This window comes from Petaurus breviceps, unplaced genomic scaffold (genome assembly GCF_028583685.1).
Source record: "Petaurus breviceps papuanus isolate PSGF00001 unplaced genomic scaffold, PetGlider_PUasm1.0 90740, whole genome shotgun sequence".
Classification (NCBI taxonomy): Eukaryota; Metazoa; Chordata; class Mammalia; order Diprotodontia; family Petauridae; genus Petaurus; species Petaurus breviceps.
The window spans coordinates 4,766,383-4,787,119 of NW_027187330.1; the positions used below are offsets into that span (position 1 = coordinate 4,766,383).

At 42.6% G+C, this 20,737-nt stretch overlaps 1 protein-coding gene across 1 annotated transcript in view; it reads left to right on the forward strand.

The window, feature by feature from the left end:
* Positions 1–17,692, forward strand: part of ABCC2 (ATP binding cassette subfamily C member 2) — a 64,372-nt gene extending 46,680 nt beyond the window's left edge. The window contains exons 25-32 of the mRNA XM_069067057.1: positions 308–507; positions 1,954–2,080; positions 3,953–4,054; positions 5,896–6,039; positions 6,931–7,089; positions 11,784–11,950; positions 16,489–16,683; positions 17,003–17,692. Coding sequence (XP_068923158.1) covers positions 308–507; positions 1,954–2,080; positions 3,953–4,054; positions 5,896–6,039; positions 6,931–7,089; positions 11,784–11,950; positions 16,489–16,683; positions 17,003–17,132 — 1,224 coding nt within the window. The 3' untranslated portion in view covers positions 17,133–17,692. The remainder of the gene's footprint in view (positions 1–307; positions 508–1,953; positions 2,081–3,952; positions 4,055–5,895; positions 6,040–6,930; positions 7,090–11,783; positions 11,951–16,488; positions 16,684–17,002) is intronic.
* Positions 17,693–20,737: the final 3,045 nt, after the last annotated feature.

Genomic DNA, 20,737 nt, shown 5'->3' on the forward strand with positions numbered 1-20,737 from the left:
ATATAATATAATATAATATAATATAATATAATATAATATAATATAATATGATATAATGTAATATGATGTAATGTAATTAATATAATATTTTATATATAACATAACATATTATTATATATTGTTATGTTCTGTTACGTGCTGTTGCATTATGTTACATTATATTACGTTATATATTCTCTGATGACAATGCTGAGACTCCAACCTTTCACACACACTGACCATAGTACTCCCAGAACCAGCAAGAGAGACATGACTTGGCTTTCTGCTACCTGCCCCTTTTCATCTGCAAACTGCTTTATGGTTCCAGAGGTTCTATGTGGCCACCTCCCGCCAGCTGAGACGTCTAGACTCTGTCACCAAGTCTCCAATATACTCCCACTTCAGTGAAACGGTGACTGGTTTGCCCATAATCAGGGCCTTTGAACATCAGCAGCGGTTTCTGAAGCACAATGAAAACTTAGTTGACACCAACAAGAAATGTGTCTTTTCCTGGATCATTTCCAACAGGTGAGAGGCATTTCTAGTCTGGAATCAGGCTTTTGAATTCTATAAACTTGGTACTGACTACAGATGGGTGTGGTGAGCCCTGGCAGATGTTATTTATTTATTTTTTAATATGAAAGAAGAAATGTACCTTCCTCCTCTCTTCACAGAGGTAGGGGGCTGTGGGCCAAGATTATCGCATATATTGCCAGACACATCCAATGTGTTCACTCTTTGGCTTTGTTGTATTTTTATATTTTCATTTTTTAATCTTTGTTACAAGGGGTAACTTGGGGGGCGGGAGGAGAGGGATATAGTTTGAAATAAAAGTGACATAAAAATAAAAGTTATAAACAGAAATTTGGTTTATAAAAACTCATCTTGCTGTACCAGATATACCCCTGATGTGCTATTCAGGACAGAGGTCCTATTTTTTTGTATCTTACTGCTTATTCCTTGAGTAGAAGTAGACTGATCCATTTGATGTTAGTATATTTGTTTTATATTTAGAGGTAGAGGGGAAGGAGAGTACATAAGACAGAATGTTCCTGTAATAAGCTAGAGAGCTCATATCTTTTGAGGTGAAAGGGGCTAGGGGACCATTCAGTAGTAAAATACCTACCGAACTCAAAGACTTGCTAAAGGTTGAAGTGTCCCAACAGACAGGAAGACTTATTTAAGGATTAAGAAAGCTCCTTGGTGGGTTGCTGAAGGCACAAAAAGAGGCAGCTTGGAACTCCTTGATTTTTTTATTTTTGAAGATGGTGGTGGAACACTAAGGAGTCAAGAACTTTATTGTAAATGGAAACAAATGAATCCATACAGCCAAGAAGATGCTTCCATGTACTTGGGCCTTGGAGCCTATCTGTCTCTTAACACCAGGACACTGCTGTGGTCTATTACCAAAGATAATACCAAACCCCACAGGAATTATGAGCACACTTTGATTTAAATGAATAGAGTTTGTCAAAGTATAGGTTTATAGAACAGACTAATTAGGAAGTGATTGTCTTTGGTATTCAAGGACTCACTGTGGGATGCCTTTAAACAGTATTCTCCTCCCCCTCTTTAAAATCAGATTCATTGCACTTCATTCATTCATTCCTTTATTTGGCAGCTGGGATAATGTATGTGTATCCCCAGAAATTAGTACAGTGCTTGGCAGAGAGTAAACACCTAATAGATGCTTTTTCATCTGTCCATTTGTGGGCTCTTGCTCCCCACTTTTCCAGTCTTAGATTTCTTTAAAATCAGATTTACTTTACAGAAGTGAATACATACAGTTTTTTTTAGAGACACCGGTATTGCTCTGAGAGAGGCACACCTATTACTGGGTGCCTCCTTGTACCTCCCTCCTAAGGAGCCCAGTGCCACACACACTGTTCCTTTGACTCCTGAACTGCTTTGGATGCTGTATCATGAGGGCTGTGGGGTCAGGAGTCCTTTTCTCTTGGTCCTGTTTCCCAACAGGTGGCTGGCGATTCGATTGGAGCTGGTTGGGAACCTGGTGGTGTTCTTTTCTGCCTTGTTGATGGTCATTTACAGAAGCAACCTGCAAGGGGACATCGTGGGCTTGGTACTTTCCAACGCACTCAATGTGAGTCTAAAGCTTCAGTGCCACAACACCAGGGACTAATTTCAAAGTTGCTCATTGCTTTTCAGCAAATGCTCCCCTTAGTCTTTCCAGTCCCCATTCCCAGGTTTGGCTGTAGGGACCCCAGGCAGATAGCTAGCTGCAGATCCAGAGAAAGGTGCCGTGCTCTGTTTACTCCTCTCCCTCCAGGATGCCCCAGAACTCCTGGTCTACAGCCTATCCCCCGTCATGTTCACACTCCTCCTAGGCAGTGCCCAGAGGGCTAGGAGTCAGGAAGGCTGGGGTTTGAACCCTGGCTCTGACACTTACTACCTACCTATGTTACGTTAACCTCTCTTAGGCAGAGTTTTCTCATTATAGAATGAGGATAAGAGCACCTCCTCCCAGGGGTGTTGTGAGGGTCAAATGAAATAATATGTAAAGCACTTTGTAAACCTTATAGTGCTATATACATGCTAGTTATTATTATTATTCATTACTCATATATTATTATAAATAATATAGTAATTATATAATATATAAACTTATAATAAAATTAAATCATATATAATTATTCCATAATAGAAATATATTCATATTAGTATAAATTAATAAAAATAATTATTGATCAGTCAGCTAACTAATTAATAAACACTTTAAAGCACCTGTTATGTGCCAGGCACTGTGCTGGATGGATACTCCTCACTACTCTTTCTACAGCATTCATTTGCTATTGAGCCCCTGCGCTGTCCAAGGTACAGAACAGAATTGTGTGGGGAGGAGGTACAGAGAGGAGTAAGTCCAGGGTAATGGTAATAACGTTACTATTAATAATAATAACAACAACAATAGAATTTAAATAGTACTTAAAAGTTTGCAAAGCATTTTGCACGTTGCCTCATGTGATTCTCATAACAATCCTATGAGGTAGGGACGATTGTTACCCTCATTTTACCAATGAGGCTTAGATGGATTAAGTGACTTCCCTTGGACCACAGATCTAGTAAGAATCGGAATCAGGATTTGAACTCAGGTTCTCTTGACTCCCAGTCCAACACTATTGACTGCACCATCTGTGAAGCAGATAAAGGAAACATGTACAGATACCCCTGTTACAGACCCCTAGGAACAGAGACTGGGAGAGCCAGGTTTGGGAATTATTCTAGCCTGACTGCCTGATTTTGACCATGGGAAAAAGAAAGGCCTATAGCCGTTCACTGAATTGCCTAGGATCTCAAGAGTACTTGCTGGCAGAAGTGTGGCTAGAATTCAGCTTTCCTGACTCCTCATCCAATGATCCTGCCTTATGGCTTTTAGGCTCAGATGTCATCCCTCTGCCCGGTGAAGGAGATCCCCAAGAAGGAGGCAGAGAGGGTCATTTTCATCTGCTAAGTCTTGACCCTCCCCACTCTGGCTTCCCCTATGCATCCGTCCTTCAAGGTTCTGCTATGAAGCCTTCCCTGGGCATTCTTGACACAAGCCTTCCCTGGGCATTCTTGACACAACCCTCGTAGACAGATTTCTCCATTTTCCTAACTCCTTCTGCTCTACACTACATTGTCCTGCGTGCCTTGAAAGTAGGAACTGCTTCATTTATGTATTAATTGTGTATCTCTCAGGTGGCTAGGTGGCACCAACCCTGAAGTCAGGACGACCTGAGTTCAAATCCGGCCTCAGATACTTAACACAAAATTAGCCATGTGACCTTGGGCAAGTCACTTAACCCCAATTGCCCTACCTTCCCCCCTGCAAAAAGCAAAAAAAATATTGTGTTATCTCTCACAGGACTTAGCACAGTACTCAGCAGAGAAAATAACAAATAAATGCTTGTTGACAGGCTATTGGGAGCAAATTTCTGGTCAGAGGCTAACCCATTATCCTCTGATTTTGGTGCAGATCACCCAAACTCTGAACTGGTTGGTGAGGATGACTTCTGAACTGGAGACCAACATTGTAGCTGTTGAGCGAATAAACGAGTACATCAAAGTAAAAAATGAGGTAAGAAGGAATTGGAGAGAGAAGAAAGGAGGCAGGAGATAGGAACGATTTGGGCTTAAGTGGACCTCGTCCTTTAGAGATTTTTGCTTTTCTCTTCCCTTTCAGTCTCTCCTCTTTCCATCTTCCTCATCCCCTTTTCACCTCTTTTCTGTTAGTTCTCTCTCTTTGTCCCCTATGACAAACAGATTGGAATATTTGAACTTGAGGATTATTAATTATAATGATATTGTTGGCAACAACAAAAATAGAAGAACAATCTTGTATCGTGATCCTACTTAAGTTCACCCCCAATGAAGAGACAGGAAATTGTATCTTGTTTGTACAAGTTGGGGACTATGGGGATGGGACACAGAATATGTTGTCAGAATTGGTTAATGTTGTTGGTTAATTTTGCCTACCTCCTTTCTTCCCCCACCCCTATCCCCATCCTTTCTTTTTCATTCTGTTAGAAGAGTTGGCTTCTGGGTGGAGGGTCCCACTACATTAGGTTTTGAGACTTAAGAGGAAGTCACTCTTAAAGGTGACAGAACCATGGGGGAAGCAGGGAAGGGCATTTTGGTGTGCTGATTCTACTCATAAGACCCCAAAATGCTGTCTTCCAAATGACCCACCCTTCAATGGTCAGTTCAAGTCTCCTCTCTTTCATGGCAATTTTGCTCCCTAACAATTTTCCCCCACTTGGAACAATTCTCTTTCAACTCCTACTTTGTATGTCATCATGCTTGGTTTTTCCTGTGTTGGTCTTTTCTTTCCTTAACAGCAGTTAACACAGTGCTTGGCACATAGAAGGGATTGTTGAGTCTGTAGTCCCCCTAGAAGGGAAAGGGACACATTCAGAAATGTAGATAATGCAAAAACAAAAGTAATCGATATTTTTAAACCTAGTATTGTCTCAGGTTAGTTAGTCGTGCTTATAGTGAAACCATAACTATTTAAAGAGCACACACATTTCCCCTCTAAATTTCACATAAGATTGTTCTAGGGGAAAAAAGGTTTCCCTAAGCATTTTCTTGTGAGACATGTAAGGAGTTTGATTCTCTCAACCTGGAAACAGAAATTCGATTTATGGTTCCCTTGTTGTTATTGGTCCTTTGTTCTCAAAGAGAGACAATGACATCACCCTCCCATCAAGTGGAGCTTTTTAATGAAGATGGACCCAACTTCCAAAGGCTTTTAGTGGGACGATCTGGAGTTGACAGGAGAGTGGGGCAATCATGATTCTAGCCCAATCCATGCCAATGGGTAGGAAGATTCAACATGGTATCCTGAGAAACTAGAACACTGGTCTGCCATCCTCCCAAAAAGATCCAAGTCAGAGAAATCTGTCAAGTGATAAAAATTCCATAAGGGTTTCAATTCAGGAGAGACATAGAAATGTAGGACTTGGAATATAAATTCCTTATAAAGGAATTTAGGAACCATCTTCTCTGACTTTGAGATGAAGAAACAAACCCAGAAAGGGTGATGCTAAAAAAGGTCAGTACCCAGGCAGCACCTAGAAGAGCCCAGTTTTTGAACCCAGGTCCTTAGATAGCATATCTTTTGATTCAGCACAGTCCTTTTAGAAGGGAAGATATTCTCCCTCTGTCCTTGAGGAAGTGGGAGATTATGGGGGTGGAATGTTGTATATATTGTTAGAATCTGGTGGGGTGTAAGTTAATTTTGCTGACTTTTTTCCCCTTCTCTTCCTTTTTAAACCTTTTTCACAAGGGATTGTTTACTGGCAAGGGGAAGGGGGAGGGATATATTCAAAAGTAAAGGTGATATAAAAACAAAAGATATGAATACATTGTTTAAAAAAGAGTTGGTGCTGGGGCTTCAATGTCTGGCTTCTTTCTCAGGCTCGCTGGATTACAGAGAAGAGGCCTCCACGTGACTGGCCCAGCAAAGGTGAGATACAGTTCACCAACTATGAAGTGCGCTATCGCCCGGAGCTGGACCTGACATTGCACGGGATAACCTGTAACATTAAGAGTATGGAGAAGGTAAGCATGGCAGCAGCTGGGGAGGTGGGTGTCTGGAAAAAAAGATCAGAGTTTGCTGGTAAACAGAAACAGAGGCCCAGTGAGACCTCTGGAATCCTCCTTCTTGGGCTGGGAGGTGGAGGACTGTGCTGCACACATGGCCACCCTCAGCCAGGCTGCAGAACATCAACGGACTAAAAAGACCTGGGCACTTCTCTGCTTGCTCTTCATACCTCTGTGGGCTTTTCCCCTGGTTTCCCATGGATTTGTTCTCCCACTTCCCACTTGGTGGAGAGGGAAGCCATGAGGACTGCAGCGATACCAATGTGGGGCAGCTGGAGCTTCGCTCCAGGGTGCTGACAGCCCCTTCCTGCGGGTGATTCTTCACTTGCCCACCCTGTTGCTGACCTTCTCCGCTGGTGCCCTTATTCCCCTGCCTAGCTCTGCCCACCTCCACCATGTGCTGTTCCCCCTAGGTGATCACATTTTTAGTAATGTAGAACCTTTGAGGCATCCAAAGGAAACTACCTTCCTCCCTCACCCTGCAGGTGGGCATCTGAACCCTAACCCTACCTCATGTCCTAGCTTAAATTATTTTTTCTGGGAACAACCCTATCAGTGGGGTCCCAAGGACAGTTTTGGGAAGAGGATCCTTTGAAGTAGGAAACAGGGAAGTGGGGTGCCCTATCCAATGGAGAAAAATGAACAGTCCTAGGTTTGCTTGGCTTCCCTTTGGGAATGATTCAGTAGAGCCCTTGGTTTAGTCGTGGTCAAAGGTGAGGTATAAAGGAAGGAACTTTACAGAGGGCCAGGACCTGCTTCTCCCACAACAGCATGGGGGCCACAGGCAAATATAATTTCTTCTTGAGGGCAGCAAGTATAAATAACTCATAGAAAGACTATCTCTTACAGGTTGGTGTAGTGGGCCGGACAGGAGCTGGGAAGTCATCCCTTACCAACTGCCTCTTCAGGATCTTAGAAGCCGCAGGAGGCCAGATCACAATTGATGGACTAGACATTGCCACCATTGGGCTCCATGATCTCCGAAACAAACTGACAATCATCCCTCAGGTGAGTGCTGGAAGCCCTCCTTCCCTCCCTCCCCCCTTCCCTGCCCTTGGGAAGTCCATAGGACTCTTGTTATATCCCCATTTCTTGGCTTAATCCCTAGTGCAGGTGAAGGGACTTGATCATTAATGGAGATGATCTGACCATTTCCTGGGGCTCCCAGCCTTCCAGGTCCCCATCTCTGACATATTGTTAATAAAGGGCGCAGCCCCATCCCTGGGCAGGACAGAGAGTCCCCTGTGCTACTGGGTTAAGCTCTCATTCTCTGCTTTGTGGAAAATCTGGACAACTGGGTTATTACAAGCAGTTTTCAGCTTTCTAAACCAGTAAACAAATCACACTTGTGTGGCTGCTACGATGTATGCTCCCAGAGGGCAGAGACTGATTTTTTAGATTAGTTTTGTTGGCTTTTCTTTGTATGCCCAGTGCTCAGCACAATGCCTAGAACACAGTGATCACTTAAATGCTTGTTGACTGACTGACTGCCTAGGAGAAAGCATATGGACAATATACCTAGAATTTTTCTTCTTGCAATAGCTGTATTCAAATATCTGAAACAGCAACAAAAAAGACATTGTTGAAGTGTTATGAATGAAGTTGGCAGGCACTTCTGGGGTTGGGGGGTGGAGTTGGGGTGGGTGGTAGGTAGTGAGTTAATGAATTCCTTCCTTCAACAGATATTAATTGAATGCCTATTATGTACAAGGTACTATTCTGACATTTTGCTATTTACATTTTCATCTTCTCTCTTTAAAAATTCCTTCTCTCTTGAGATTACTGAGAAATAGGGCCACCTGCAGGGATTTTATCTTATTGAGGTCCCATAGGTAGTGTGGAGGTACATAAGGAAAGGATGTCCTTACGCCATTCCTTCAGTGTCAGAATCATGGAATCTTAGAATTGCAAGGGACTTCAGAGACCATGTATTTAGTCCTTCTAATAATCCCCAATTTCCACATTGGCCATGTCCAAAGACATGTGACTCATTCTGTTAATTAAAATCTGTCCTCTGAGATTTATTAGCTATGTGACCCTGGGTGAGTCACTTAATCACTGTGTCTCAGTTTTGTAAACTGTAAGATGGGGATAATAATAGCATCTACCTCCTAGCATTGTCATGAGCATCAAATGAGATATTTGTGAAGCATTTAACAGAGTGCCTAGAGTACATGGTAGGCATTAAATAAATGCTGGTTTCCTTTTTCCTTCCTCCTTTCCTTCATTCCTCTCTTCCTTCCTCCCTCTCTTCCTTCCTATTTAGTCAACCACCTCTTTGTCAGGAGATGGGTAGTATTCTTCATCATTGATCCTCTGGAATCATGGCACAATAGGATATCGTTACATTCATATACCATAATTTGTTCAGCCTTACACCAATTGATGGGCATTTCATTAGTTTCCAGTTCTTTGCTATCAGAAGAGGAGTTACTATCATTATTTTGGTACATGTGGGGCCTTCCCCTCTTTCTTTGATCTCTTTGGGGGATAAGCCTAGTAACATTGGTGGGTAGAAGAATATGCAGGTTAGTAACGTTGGTGGCAGATGTCCAAAGAGTTTTTCAGAATGGCTGGACCAATTTCCCAGCTCTACCAACTCTGCATTCACATGCCTATTTCCCCACTGCTCCTCCAACATTTGTCATTTTCCCTCTTTTTTAAAACCAACTTTGCAACTCAAAGGCTGTGAGGTGGAAACACAGTTGCTTTAATTTTCATTTTCCTAATTATTAATGATTTGGAGCATTTTTTCATAACTATTTGGATTTCTTTCCTTAAGAACTGCCTTTTCCTATCCTTCCAGAGTTTCTTCAATTGTGGAGTGGCTCTTATTCTTATATTTTTGAATGAGTTCTTTAGATTTCTTGGAATGCAAAGCACTTTGCAAGCCACATAAATCATTAATAGTCTACCATCTTCTTATGATCTCTATTTTTATTGAGAGCAGTAACAAAATAAATAAATAATCATAGCTGTGATTTAGCAAACAACCAGTAGGTGGCAGTAACTCAACACTTTAGTACCATTGTTATTTAGCATTTCTTTATCTCTTCCATAGCATTTGCAAAGGACTTTGGGATCTTCCTTAGAATTCCTGATCTAAACATACCCTTCTCCATGACCCAACCTAGGAATATTTTCCCCTATCAAATGGCTAAAGGAGATGCATTTCCTAATCAGTGAACCACATAATTTCATAATTAGAAGAGACCTCAGAGGGGTGTCTAGTCCAATAGTTTTCAATCTTTTTCATTTAAGGACCTCATTATCACTTTATGAAGACCCCAGAGAGCTTTTGTTTATGTGCGTTATAATATCAACATTTACCATATTAGAAATTAAAACTTTTAAAATTTTAAAATGATTTATTCATTAAAAATTGCAATAAATGCATTATATTCACATAAATATTTTTATGAAAAATAATTTTTCCAAAACAAAAAAATTTAGCGAGAAGAATGACCCTGTTTTACATATTTTTGCAAATTTCTTTGTCTAATAGAAGACTAAACATTTCATATATTGTGTTATTTATGTGGTTTTAGTTTAAGAAAATTTGGCCTCAGATATGCAGTTGGAAAAGAGAACCTGATTTTAAAAGGCCATCACATCTTAGTAGTATCATGAAAACAGTTTGAGGCTTTAGGCCTGGCCACGCTTTGAGAATTGTTTATCTAGTGTAACTCTGGATCTGAACAATGAATCCTCCACTTGGGGTTATACCTGTCTGAGGTGAGATTCTAACTCAGGTCTCCCTGGCTTTTAAGTCCAACAGTCTATGATTGGGCTTCGTGTCCTCACTAAGTCTGTCTTCTCCAGACAGAATATTGCAACAACCAGTCAATCAAACAATCAATATGCATTTATTAAGCATCTGTTGTATGCTAGGCATTGGTGAGACAAAGACAAAAATGAAAGTTTCTGATGTTGAGGTGTGTGTTCTCTCAAGGAAGGTAAAATGTACATAAAACGTATACACAAAATTCAAAATAACTTTTTCAGGAAGAGGAGAAACCAATAACTGGAGACATCAGGAAAGACTTCATATAGAAGAGTTTAATAGGAAAAGCTGAACTCTACAGAGCAGATGGGAAGTGGGAAGGGCATTCTAGACATGGGAGATGGCATGTGTGTGTATGTATGTGAGAGAGAGAGGGAAGGAGAGAGAGAAAAAGGAGAGGGAGGGAGGGAGAGAGAGGAAGAGGAAAAGAGAGGAGAGAGACAGACAGAGAGAGAGAGAGAGAGAGAGACAGAGAGAGAGACAGAGAGGGGGGGGGGAGAGACAGACAGACAGAGAGAGGAAGAGGAAAAGAGAGGAGAGAGAGAAAGAGAGAGACTAGGGCTAAATATATAGAAAGCTGGGAGCTGTCAGTATAGAGATGGCAATTAAACCCACCAGGTAAGAGTGTAGAGATAGAAGAGGGCCTAGAACAGAGATACTAAGAGTTAGGGGTTATGGGCAATCAACAAAGGAGATTGAGAAGGAGCAGTCTGACTGGTAAAAGGAGACCAATGAAAACCCAGAGAGAAGAGAGACTCTAGGGGGAAAGGGTGGCCAGCAGCGTCAAATGTGGCACAGCAGTGGTTCCAGAAGGAAGAAGGCTGAGCCAAGGCCGTCTGATTTAGTACAAAAGCATTCCCTAGTAATTTTGGAGAGAACCATTTCAGCTGAGCGATGACCTGGATACAACACTGAGATGTGCATAAGAGGACAGCTCTTTGGAGAGTCTGGTTGTGACACAGAACAGAAATGTGAGAGCCTGAAGGGAGGGATGGTGACATCTAGTGTGAAGGCCCATGGGAGCTGTCCCTGATCACATGCATCGCTCCCATCCACTTCTCTCAAGTTATGTCCTTAGAATCATAAAAATGCAGAAATCCGCCAGCACAAGCCCTCACCAGAAGCACGGATCCTTTTACCCTTCAGCCTCTGCTCCAATATCTTTGATAGTCACTTTCTGTTAAGGCAGTTCATTCCATCTCCACATGGCTCTTCCTTATATTGAGATGAAGTCCTCCTGCCCAGGAGACACAGTGGTTAGATCACCTGGCTTAGAGTCAGGAAGATCCACATCTGACCTTTGGACACTTATTAGCTGGGTGACCATGGACAACTCATGTAACATACTAGTTTCCTCATCTGTAAAGTAGGGGTAATAGTAATATCTACCTCCCAGGGTTTTTTCCTGAAGATCAGAATATTTTTGAAAGTGCTTAGCACACATAAGGTGCTTAATAAATATTTATTTCCTTCCCTTCCCCTGTAGCTTTGATCATTTGTCTTAATTCTGCTTTCTGGACTCAAGGTGAATAAACACAGCTCTGACCACTGCTAATCCTACACTATGAACACCAGTTCTTTGATTAAAAAGTTGGCACTCTTAATGAAGCACTATGTCAGGGCTAGGCCCCATCGGGTAGAAAAAAAACTGTTTCTGTGACCCACAGCTCTCCTTTCAGAATAAAACTTCTGGGAAATATTCCCCTGGGAGGCCACCAAGGTTAGTGGATGAAATACAGTGCTAAGCTTTAAAATGCATTGTTGTTGTGCCAGTTTTATCATTTGCCCCCCGAATGACTCCTGCCCTTGTGATCCACCAGCTGAGAGTTCTAAAACTTACCATCCCCAATCTGGGGATGTAGGAAGGGTGTCGCTGCCTGACGCCTCCAGGTCCTCCTCCTTTCCCTCGTTTATGCAGGATCCCATTCTGTTCACTGGAACTCTGAGGATGAATTTGGATCCTTTCAACAAGTACTTGGATGAAGAGGTCTGGAAGGCCCTGGAATTGGCTCACCTGAAGCCCTTCGTGGAAGGCTTGGCACAGGGTCTGTCCTATGAAGTGAGCGAGGCTGGTGACAACTTCAGGTAAGTCCCCAAACACACAGGTTGTCCTCTTAAGACCCCCATTAGACCAAAGGAAGGAAGCAATATTTCCTCTCCCTGTAAAGTGGGTATTATGGCAATAAAACATCTTAAAATCCTCAGCTTGAGGGAGGGCCACCCTAGACCAGCTTGGTGGTGTACAAAGGACCCTGGACTGAAGGCACCACCCTGTAGTGGGCCTTAGTTTACTCATTTTTATTTTTAGTTTGATTTTTTTTAGAGGAGGGAATGCAGGGCAATGGAGTTAAGTGATTTGCCCAAGGCCACATGGCCAGTAAGTGTTAAGTGTCTGAGGCTGGACCTGAACTCAAGTCCTCTTGACTTCAGGGCTGATGCTCTATTCACTGTGCCACCTAGCTGTCCTGGTTTACTCGTTTTTAGCACAGATGACTAATAAGGGCCCATTCTAGCCCTGATGTTCTGAAAAAAGCTGATTTTGTTCAGATCTGCTGTTTTTTGTTTTTAATCCTCATTTGTGGAAAGATACGGAGAACTGGGTTCTGGCCCTGGCTCTGTTCTAACCTGACTGATATGCCTGAATCACCCTTTAATGTACTTCTGGTTTCCACATTTGTGTAGGCAGTTAGGTGGCACAGGAGATAGATGACCCAAGTTCGAATCTGGCCTTAGACTCTTAGCTGGATGACACTGAGCCAGTCACCCACCCTTTCCCAGTCTTAGTTTCCTCTTCTGTCAAAAAAGGAATAACAGGAGTGGCTAGGTGTCACAGTGAATAGAGCACCGGCTCTGTAGTCAGGAGGACCTGCGTTCATATCTGGCCTTAGACACTTAACACTTACTATCCATGTGCCCTTGGGCAAGTCACTTAACCCCAATTGCTGTGCCTTCCCCCTCAAAAAAAAAAAGGCATAAAACCACCTACCTCACAAGGTTGTTGTGACGCTTAAATGAGGTCATATATCTAGAACGTTTGCAAAAGTGCCATGTTGGTTATTGTTGTCATTACCCTGCTGGGGAGAGTCACAGAAAGGATGTGGATGACGGCAGAATAGCAATGCTGGCAACTACTTCCAGTGCTGTTTCTATAGGCAGGAATTGGAACAGTGGTATAGTTTAAGTCCCGGTACCGTACAATAAACTCCAGGGGACGCTGCACCTTTTGTGTTGCACTATTTTGTGGTCAAATATTATCCCTATGAGTGGGTCATTGTTTGGAGATCATTTTGTTATGCTGCTTTGTTTGGGGTTTTTTGTTGGTAGTTGAGGATATAAGCAAGAGATGTAAGAAAAAGCTCTTCTCTTCTTGCATGCCTATTGCAGTACTGAAAACTGCTGGCCATTGTGTGTCCCTAGGGCTGTCCCCAGAAACTAGCCAAGTCCTTTGGCAGGCACATCATGGATTAAAAGTCAGTGACCAGGGTGGATCTCTTGAGATCCATTTCTGCCATCATGTTGCCCTCTTGTTGGCAGGAGCATAGGATTTCACTTATCTGCCCCAGCTTCTGGCAGGAATCCTTGTTGGGACCATGTGATGCCACGCTTGAGGCTGGTGTAGTTTCAGATGGAGCCAAGAGGAGGTAGAAGCATTCCACAGTACCCTGCAGAGTTCTTTCAGCAGCCATCACTTCCAATGGGTCACCTGTTGGAAAGTCACCCTAGAGTGCCCTAAAACTACTTCCTCAAAATCAAAAGAAAAAATGGAGGGTGAACATGTTGAACTTTAGGCTGCCTGGCTCAAATTCCAACTCTCGATGTGTCTCCTCAACAGAAGGGTTTAGCCCTTCCATACCTTTCATTTAAACAATACTAAGCCTGGTTCTTCTAAGCAAATGTATAAAATAATTACAGGGAGGGTGTGGGAGAAAACAGCACACAACGAATCTATGACTTGGGAGAAACTGTTAAGTTCCTCAAAGATCATTTCCAAAGTGACATATTCAGGTGTTCCCTACACCCCAGGGACAGGTAAAATGATCCTGAAACCCTTTTGGAAAGCTCAGGCTTAGTCTCAGAAGCTGAAGTAAAGTGTGTAGTCATCTTGCATCATCTTTGTTCTTTTAGAGATTAGGACAGTTTTATTTTTCCATACCTGGTTATATTTTAAACTAATATATGTTACATTGTTTGGAGTCATTCTCTCTCCCCAAGGATTCTGTTTACTTGCAACCCTGGAGGTCTTCTAGGGCATATAAACTTCCTTCACATTCCTTGTGTCCTAACAGCAGGAATCTAGACTGGCTTCTTGCTGCAGGTGGGGCTGTGGGGACTTTGATACCCTTTGTGATCTTCCCTCTTCCTCCTTGATAGCCTCCCCACCCCCTTGGACTTCTTCCTAAGAGAGGAGAATCGGGCTTAAGAACAAGGTACTTTATAGACGTTGTTGTTTTCTATGGCATGGGGCCATAATCCTGGCCTCTTTTATTGCCCAGTTTGGGGGCTATCACTTTTCTCACGAGGTATAACTCAGACTGCCCCTTTCCACATAATATTAGCTCATATTTACATATCTCTCTAAGGTCTGTCAAATACTTTCTTCACCATCCCCTGAGGACTGGAGTGTGAGTAGAGGGTGATAGATGCCCTAGTGGCCAGAGAGCTCACTGGAGTTTGAATCCTGCCTTAAGACACTCGCCAGCTGTGGAACTCTGGGCAAGGCATGCAACAGCTCTTAGCCTCAGCCTCTTCTATAAAATGAGGATAATAAAGGCATCGACCTCGCAGGGTTGTTGTGACGGTCAAGTAAGAGGAGATATTGGAGGGGCGGCCAGGTAGCACAACGAGTAAGAGCACCAGCTCCAGCGTTGAGAAGACCTGGAGATCGAATCCCGGGCTCAGACACTTAGCACCCACCCAGAAATACCTGGCCGTGTAACCTTGAGCAAGTTACTTAACCCCGATTGCTTAGGGGCGGCCAGGTGGCTCAGCGAGTAAGAGCACTGGCTCCAGTGTCGGGATGACCTGGATCAAATCCAGGCTCAGATACTCAGCACCACACTCAGAAATAACTGGCCCTGTAACCTTGAGCAAGTTACTTAACCCCGATTGCTTTAAAAAAAAAAAAAAAAGAGGAGATATTGGAAGTTCCATAGAAATATTAGCTATCATTATTATTACCATTGTTTCAATGAGGAAGCAGGGGCTGGAGAGTTTAAATGCCTCACCCTTGGTCACACCACTAGCAAGGCTTAGAACTAGGATGTAGCCTAGCCAGTCCTTTACCATACCCAAGATTTCTATTTCTTAATCACATTCACTGTCTAGGGTGAGTTCTGAGAGCAACAAAGCCTACTGCTAAAGCCCCTGATTATGGGGCGGCATCATGCCAGGCCCAGGAAGATTTCCCTCTGGGGACAGGGGAATCCTTGCTACATGTCAGGACTAAGTATCAAGGGACTAGAACAGGGTAATTTCCACCTAATAGTAGCATGCTTCCAGTTACAAAAGATTCAGTAGCCTCTTACCCTAATTTGGGGGAACATTTTAAATCCTGAGATCACCTTAACAGCTAACATTTATATGGTCTTATAAGCTACAATCTCTGCTATAATGGTTTCTGTTCCATTTAGCTCTATAGAATAAAAGTGACCCTGATACACTTGCCCTTCACGGGTGACACCAAGATACCACCAAGGCCTCACCTTGGAGAGCACACTAGGAGCTCTCTGGCCACACCCATTTTCTTAGTCTTACCAGCAGCCTCATGGACATGCTGCTGATTAGGAAGTTACATTAGCACAGGTAGGGCTTTAGATAATAGTTGGTTAGGTTTCTCTGGAGTCACCAAGGAGAAAAGCTGGGTTATCCTTCCCTGACTCTTCCACTGAAAGGTTTTTTTTTCTGCCTAATAATGTAGACCTCTAATGTACTAACACTCTTATTTAATGTTCCCTAATATCAATGGGAGAATGAACACATTCCTTAACTGCTTCACTCCTCTTCCCACAGATGTTTAAGCAGGTGTTTTTGCCTGGTTCACGGGCTTTTCCTAAATTAAAGCTCATTTGCACTTCACAAGCCTCTGTGAATCGGGAAGTCAAGGCTCATCAAACATGGTCATTTCTAGTCAAGGCAGGTCTTTAAACAGAGAATAGGCTTGAGGCTGAAACATTTCAGACTACGGTATCCCCCCTACACTAATGATACCAATTAAGACAGTCCCACAATGGAATAATGGTTTTTGTTGTAATGGAATCTCACCGTACTATTCCTAGTACCAAATATCCATCATTTTCCCTTTATGATATTTGCATAGTTTCTTAAGGAGAAAATGGTAACAGGCTGATTAGTGCAAATAATGAGTCCTCTTAAGTGGTGGCATATTCACCTTCACACGTATTTCCACTGAGCTAGAGTCAATCACTGTATTTTACTTAATTTTTAATAGTGTGAATTCAAATGTATTTGGCCTGCCCACTTTGCACTAATTGGGACCTGGCTGGGAATTTGGATCTGTCAGTTTGGAAATGAGTTGGACCAAGAATGCTGGGCTCTACCCAGCATCCAAGACAACAGAACCCCTGGTCTGAATGCTCACTCTTGGCTTATTATGTTGGTGACAGTGTCGGGCAGAGGCAGCTTCTGTGCCTGGGTCGTGCTCTGCTTCGGAAATCAAAGATTCTCATCCTGGATGAGGCCACAGCTGCCGTGGATCTTGAAACGGATAACCTAATCCAGGCCACAATCCGAAAGGAGTTCTCTGACTGTACAGTCATCACCATTGCCCACCGCCTCCACACAATCATGGATAGCGACAGGTGAGCATTAAACTGAGAGACTCAGATAGGAGAATATATGTAAGAGGGAACAGGAAGTAGGTGAGCATCTGTTATAAAATACTGAGCTGGGAAATTATCACTTAGCACAGTAACAAATGGGAGAAATCATCATACTATGGAAACTTCTAGGAATAGCCCTTCCATGGGCTAAAACTGGGGGTTGGGAAGAAATGATGGTTGTAGAAGATGGGCTTGTCATCCTGGGTGAAAGGGTTTGTGGATGTTCCTTTAGTCACTAAGAGTTTGGCTTTACTTTTAACTCCAATGTCTCAACTCTTCCTCTCTGTCTTGGTTGCAGGGTTATGGTATTGGATAGCGGGAAGATTGTAGAATATGACAGTCCTCATAAACTACTCCAGAGGTCTGGTGGTCTCTTTTACCTCATGGCCAAAGATGCTGGCATTGAAGGTTTCAACACATCACTTTAGCTACATCCAAATGCCATGAGGCTACCAACACACAAAGCCTGATGTAAATAAATAAAGCTGTACAAAGGGCATTGGCTTCTGGGTTGGACCATATGGATCTTCACTATCATTCAGCTATCCCACAGGGCTGAGGCACTGACTATACATTTGGCCCTGGACCTTCTATGTTGGCTTTAAGACTATCTTAAAATTCCCAAAGTATACAGAAGTGATTAGAAGGGATGGATGATTGATACCTTGGGTGGTACCTGCTGTAGGAGAATGATGAGTAACATCTTGAGGACTACCTATTTTTTTTTGTCCACGGTGCCTGGCAAGTGTAGGTACTTAATAAATGCCTGTTGATTAAGGGAGTGTTGGCCTCCTTGCAGGATGTGCCTCTAACCCAATTTACTGCCTTAAAAAAAGCAGATGACTGTATATGTATAATTGATATCTTGTTTGCCTTCTCAATGAGTAGGAAAGCAAAAGGAGGGAGGGAGGGAGGGGGAGAATTTGGAACCCAAAATTGAAAAAAACAAATGTTCGATTTTTTTTAACATGTAATTGGGAAATATTTAATGAAATAAATAAAAATTATTTTTTTAAAAAGAGGCAGATGCTTCTACCTCCTTATGTTCGTGGTATATGGCAAGTGAAAGAGCAAAAATAAAAATATTTAGCTCCTTGTTCCCAAAGAGAGAAGAACAAATGGGGGTTAAGGAGGTCTGCAGCCACATGTGGCTCCTTGAGTGTCCCAACTGTGCCCAAGAAGTCTGTCACCTGCAGCCACCAGCTGCAGCCACCACGGATGTACATCTCTTCATGTCTATGGGCTGCCCCAGGTGAATGTGATATTACACCCCTCTGTATGCTGTCTGGTCCCCAGCAAGGTAGTGAGGAGGCAAATCTGGGAGGCATGGAAAGATCAGACACCCTTACCCACTTCAGATGTATGGGTGTAGCCCATGTATCTGATCTCGAGAGGAAAATATGAAGCAAGTCTACCTTAATGAGAGACTAGAACAAAAATATTAGAATAATGCAAGAGATTTTGAAATGTAAATTCATCAGACACCAAATGCAAAAACTGCTTTTGAGTAATATTTTAGCTGTTTTAAAAAAAATTTAAGCATTTTTTTTTTTGCCTTTTGACAAGGTAAAAATCAAAATTAAAAAACAATTAGACATAGCAATTAAAGGCCTACTACTGTCACTGTCTGTATCTCAGCTTCCTAATAGTAATATCATACTAATTACTGTCACCATGGGATTTGGGTAGTGACTAACCTCAAAAAGCAGTTTACCAGTATAAAATATCTAAGTAATTATGTTTCAAGCCCTTCTTCCTAGTTTTGTTTTGTTTTTTAATAAATTCTACCTCAAAACTCCTTCCAAAAAATTTATCCACCATACCAAATTGTCCTTGGGACTGAACTGATGATCCTGAGGAAGGGCCTGCACTCCCACTGTTCCCACCAGGGTTTTTATTAGCTGCCTCCATTTTCCTCCTCTCCTAACCTCTCCGACTCTTCCACACATCCCCTGTCCCTCTTGGTACCATCCCCCACCTCTCCCCCCAAAGCCAGCAGAGGGTAAAAAGCACTTTCCTCACACAACCACCCTGTGAAGTAGGAGGGGGCAGGGAAAACACGAGTCTTGGAGTCAGGAGTGATGGGTTTCAGTCTTGTTTTTTGGCATTAGCTATGGGACCAAGTCCCTTGGTCTCTGAGCCTCAGTTGCCTGGAAAATGATACAAGTAAACTTTAAAAAGAGGAACAGATATCTTTCCCCTTCCCAGCAGCTGTCATGGAAACATTCAGAAACAATGAAAGGACACATCTTGAAGACAAAACATTCCTTTCAGCAAGCACCTTGCTGGCCTGCCTCTTATGCAGTCTAGGCTCCATCACTACTGCAGGGGAAGCCCCTCCCCATCCCCAAATCCCACCAGCAAAACAACTCTGGGCCATCTGCTCAGCATCTGCTACTTTTTTGCTGGGAGTGCCGTCAAATGTTGGAGCTAGATCAGACTGATGAAGCTTCTCTATAATGATGTATCTGTTAACTTCAGAGGCAGAGTGCCTTATGAAAACAATTCTGAAAACTGTATGAAATAAAACAACAGGCTAGCCCAGGGATCCTTGGCCTTTTTTGTGTTATGGACCCCCTTTTGGCCTATTCCTCCTTCTCAGAATGATGCTCTTAAGTGAGTGTAATAAGATATATAGGAGTACTAAGGAAAGCATAATGAAGCTTATCAAAGAATTTCAAAAACACATTCAAGAGACTTCATGTTAAGGGCCCTTGGGCTAGTTGGACTAGAGCTTTATACTTGTGCTCTACAGCACTCAACACCTTATAAATGTTTAGCAAAAGCCAAACACAAAATTTTGTTAAATGTGATCTTATTTTAGGAATAACGTGCCCTATGGGAAGGCTACAAACAGAGGCAACTAGGTGGTGGTGCAGTGGACAGAGCACTGGGCTTGTTGTCACAGAAGACCCGAGTTCAAATCTGACTTTCAATACATACTAGCTCTGTGACCTTGGGCAAACCACTTAACTCTGTTTCTTGAACTGTTGAAAAGGGATAATAGCACTTGACCTCCCAAAGTTGTTGAGGATCAGATGAGATATTTGTAAAGCGCCTAGCACATGCTAAATGCTATGTAAATGCTAGCTAGCATCATTCTTATTAGAGACATGAATAAGGTGGGGCAGGGCAGAGGTGGTTTTGAGACACACAGAATTACTTGGAGAATGAGACTGTGACTCCTTTACATCTTTCCTGTGTTTCTAGTCAAGGCCAACAACCTCCTAGCTGAAACCTAGGACTGGACTTTGAGCTGGAAGGGCCCTTAAGAGTCCATTTTTTCCCTACCTCATCATTTTATAGATGAGGAAACTGAGGCCCAAAGGGGTTATGGGACTTGCCCAAGGTCACAAACACACAAAGCAGAAGAGTTAGGATTCAAACCCAGGTCCTCAATTCTCAAACCCAGCCATCTCTCTTCTACACCATGTTACCCCGACTCCATACTACCTAAGGGAACATGTAGCAACCCTGTTCCTCCAGCCAGTCAAGGGGATCTAGCCACACAACTAGAGAGAACTAAAATCACTGCGATGATAAAAGGAACCCAGAACCTGCCTTATCTTTCTTTACCTCTCTTGCTGCCCCTTTGATACTGCTGATGGTACCCCCCCTACTCCTGCTGCCTGAAATTCTTTTTTTTTAATTCTTATTTTTGCTTTTCTAATTCTTGTTCTCCTTCCGAGGTTGCTTCTGCCTCTTCAGTGTAGGTAAACCCCAAGGCTCTGCTTTGGTCCTTGACTCTACATTCTATACTCTTTCCTTGAGTGAGCATATCTTTAATGGCTCCAACCATAATTACTATCCCAAAGACTTCCACACCCACCTCTCCTGATCTCTCACCTGGGCTTTAGACCTTTTATTTCCAAAATCCAAAGAACTCCTCCACAATTAAATGCATGATTCTCTTTCCACAAACTGGTTCTTCTTCTCAGTGATCTCATTTTTGTCAGGGCCACTGTTATTCTTTAAGACTTCTAGGTGAGAAAAATTTGTTTTTTTTATCTTCTTCATTTCCTATATTTAATGG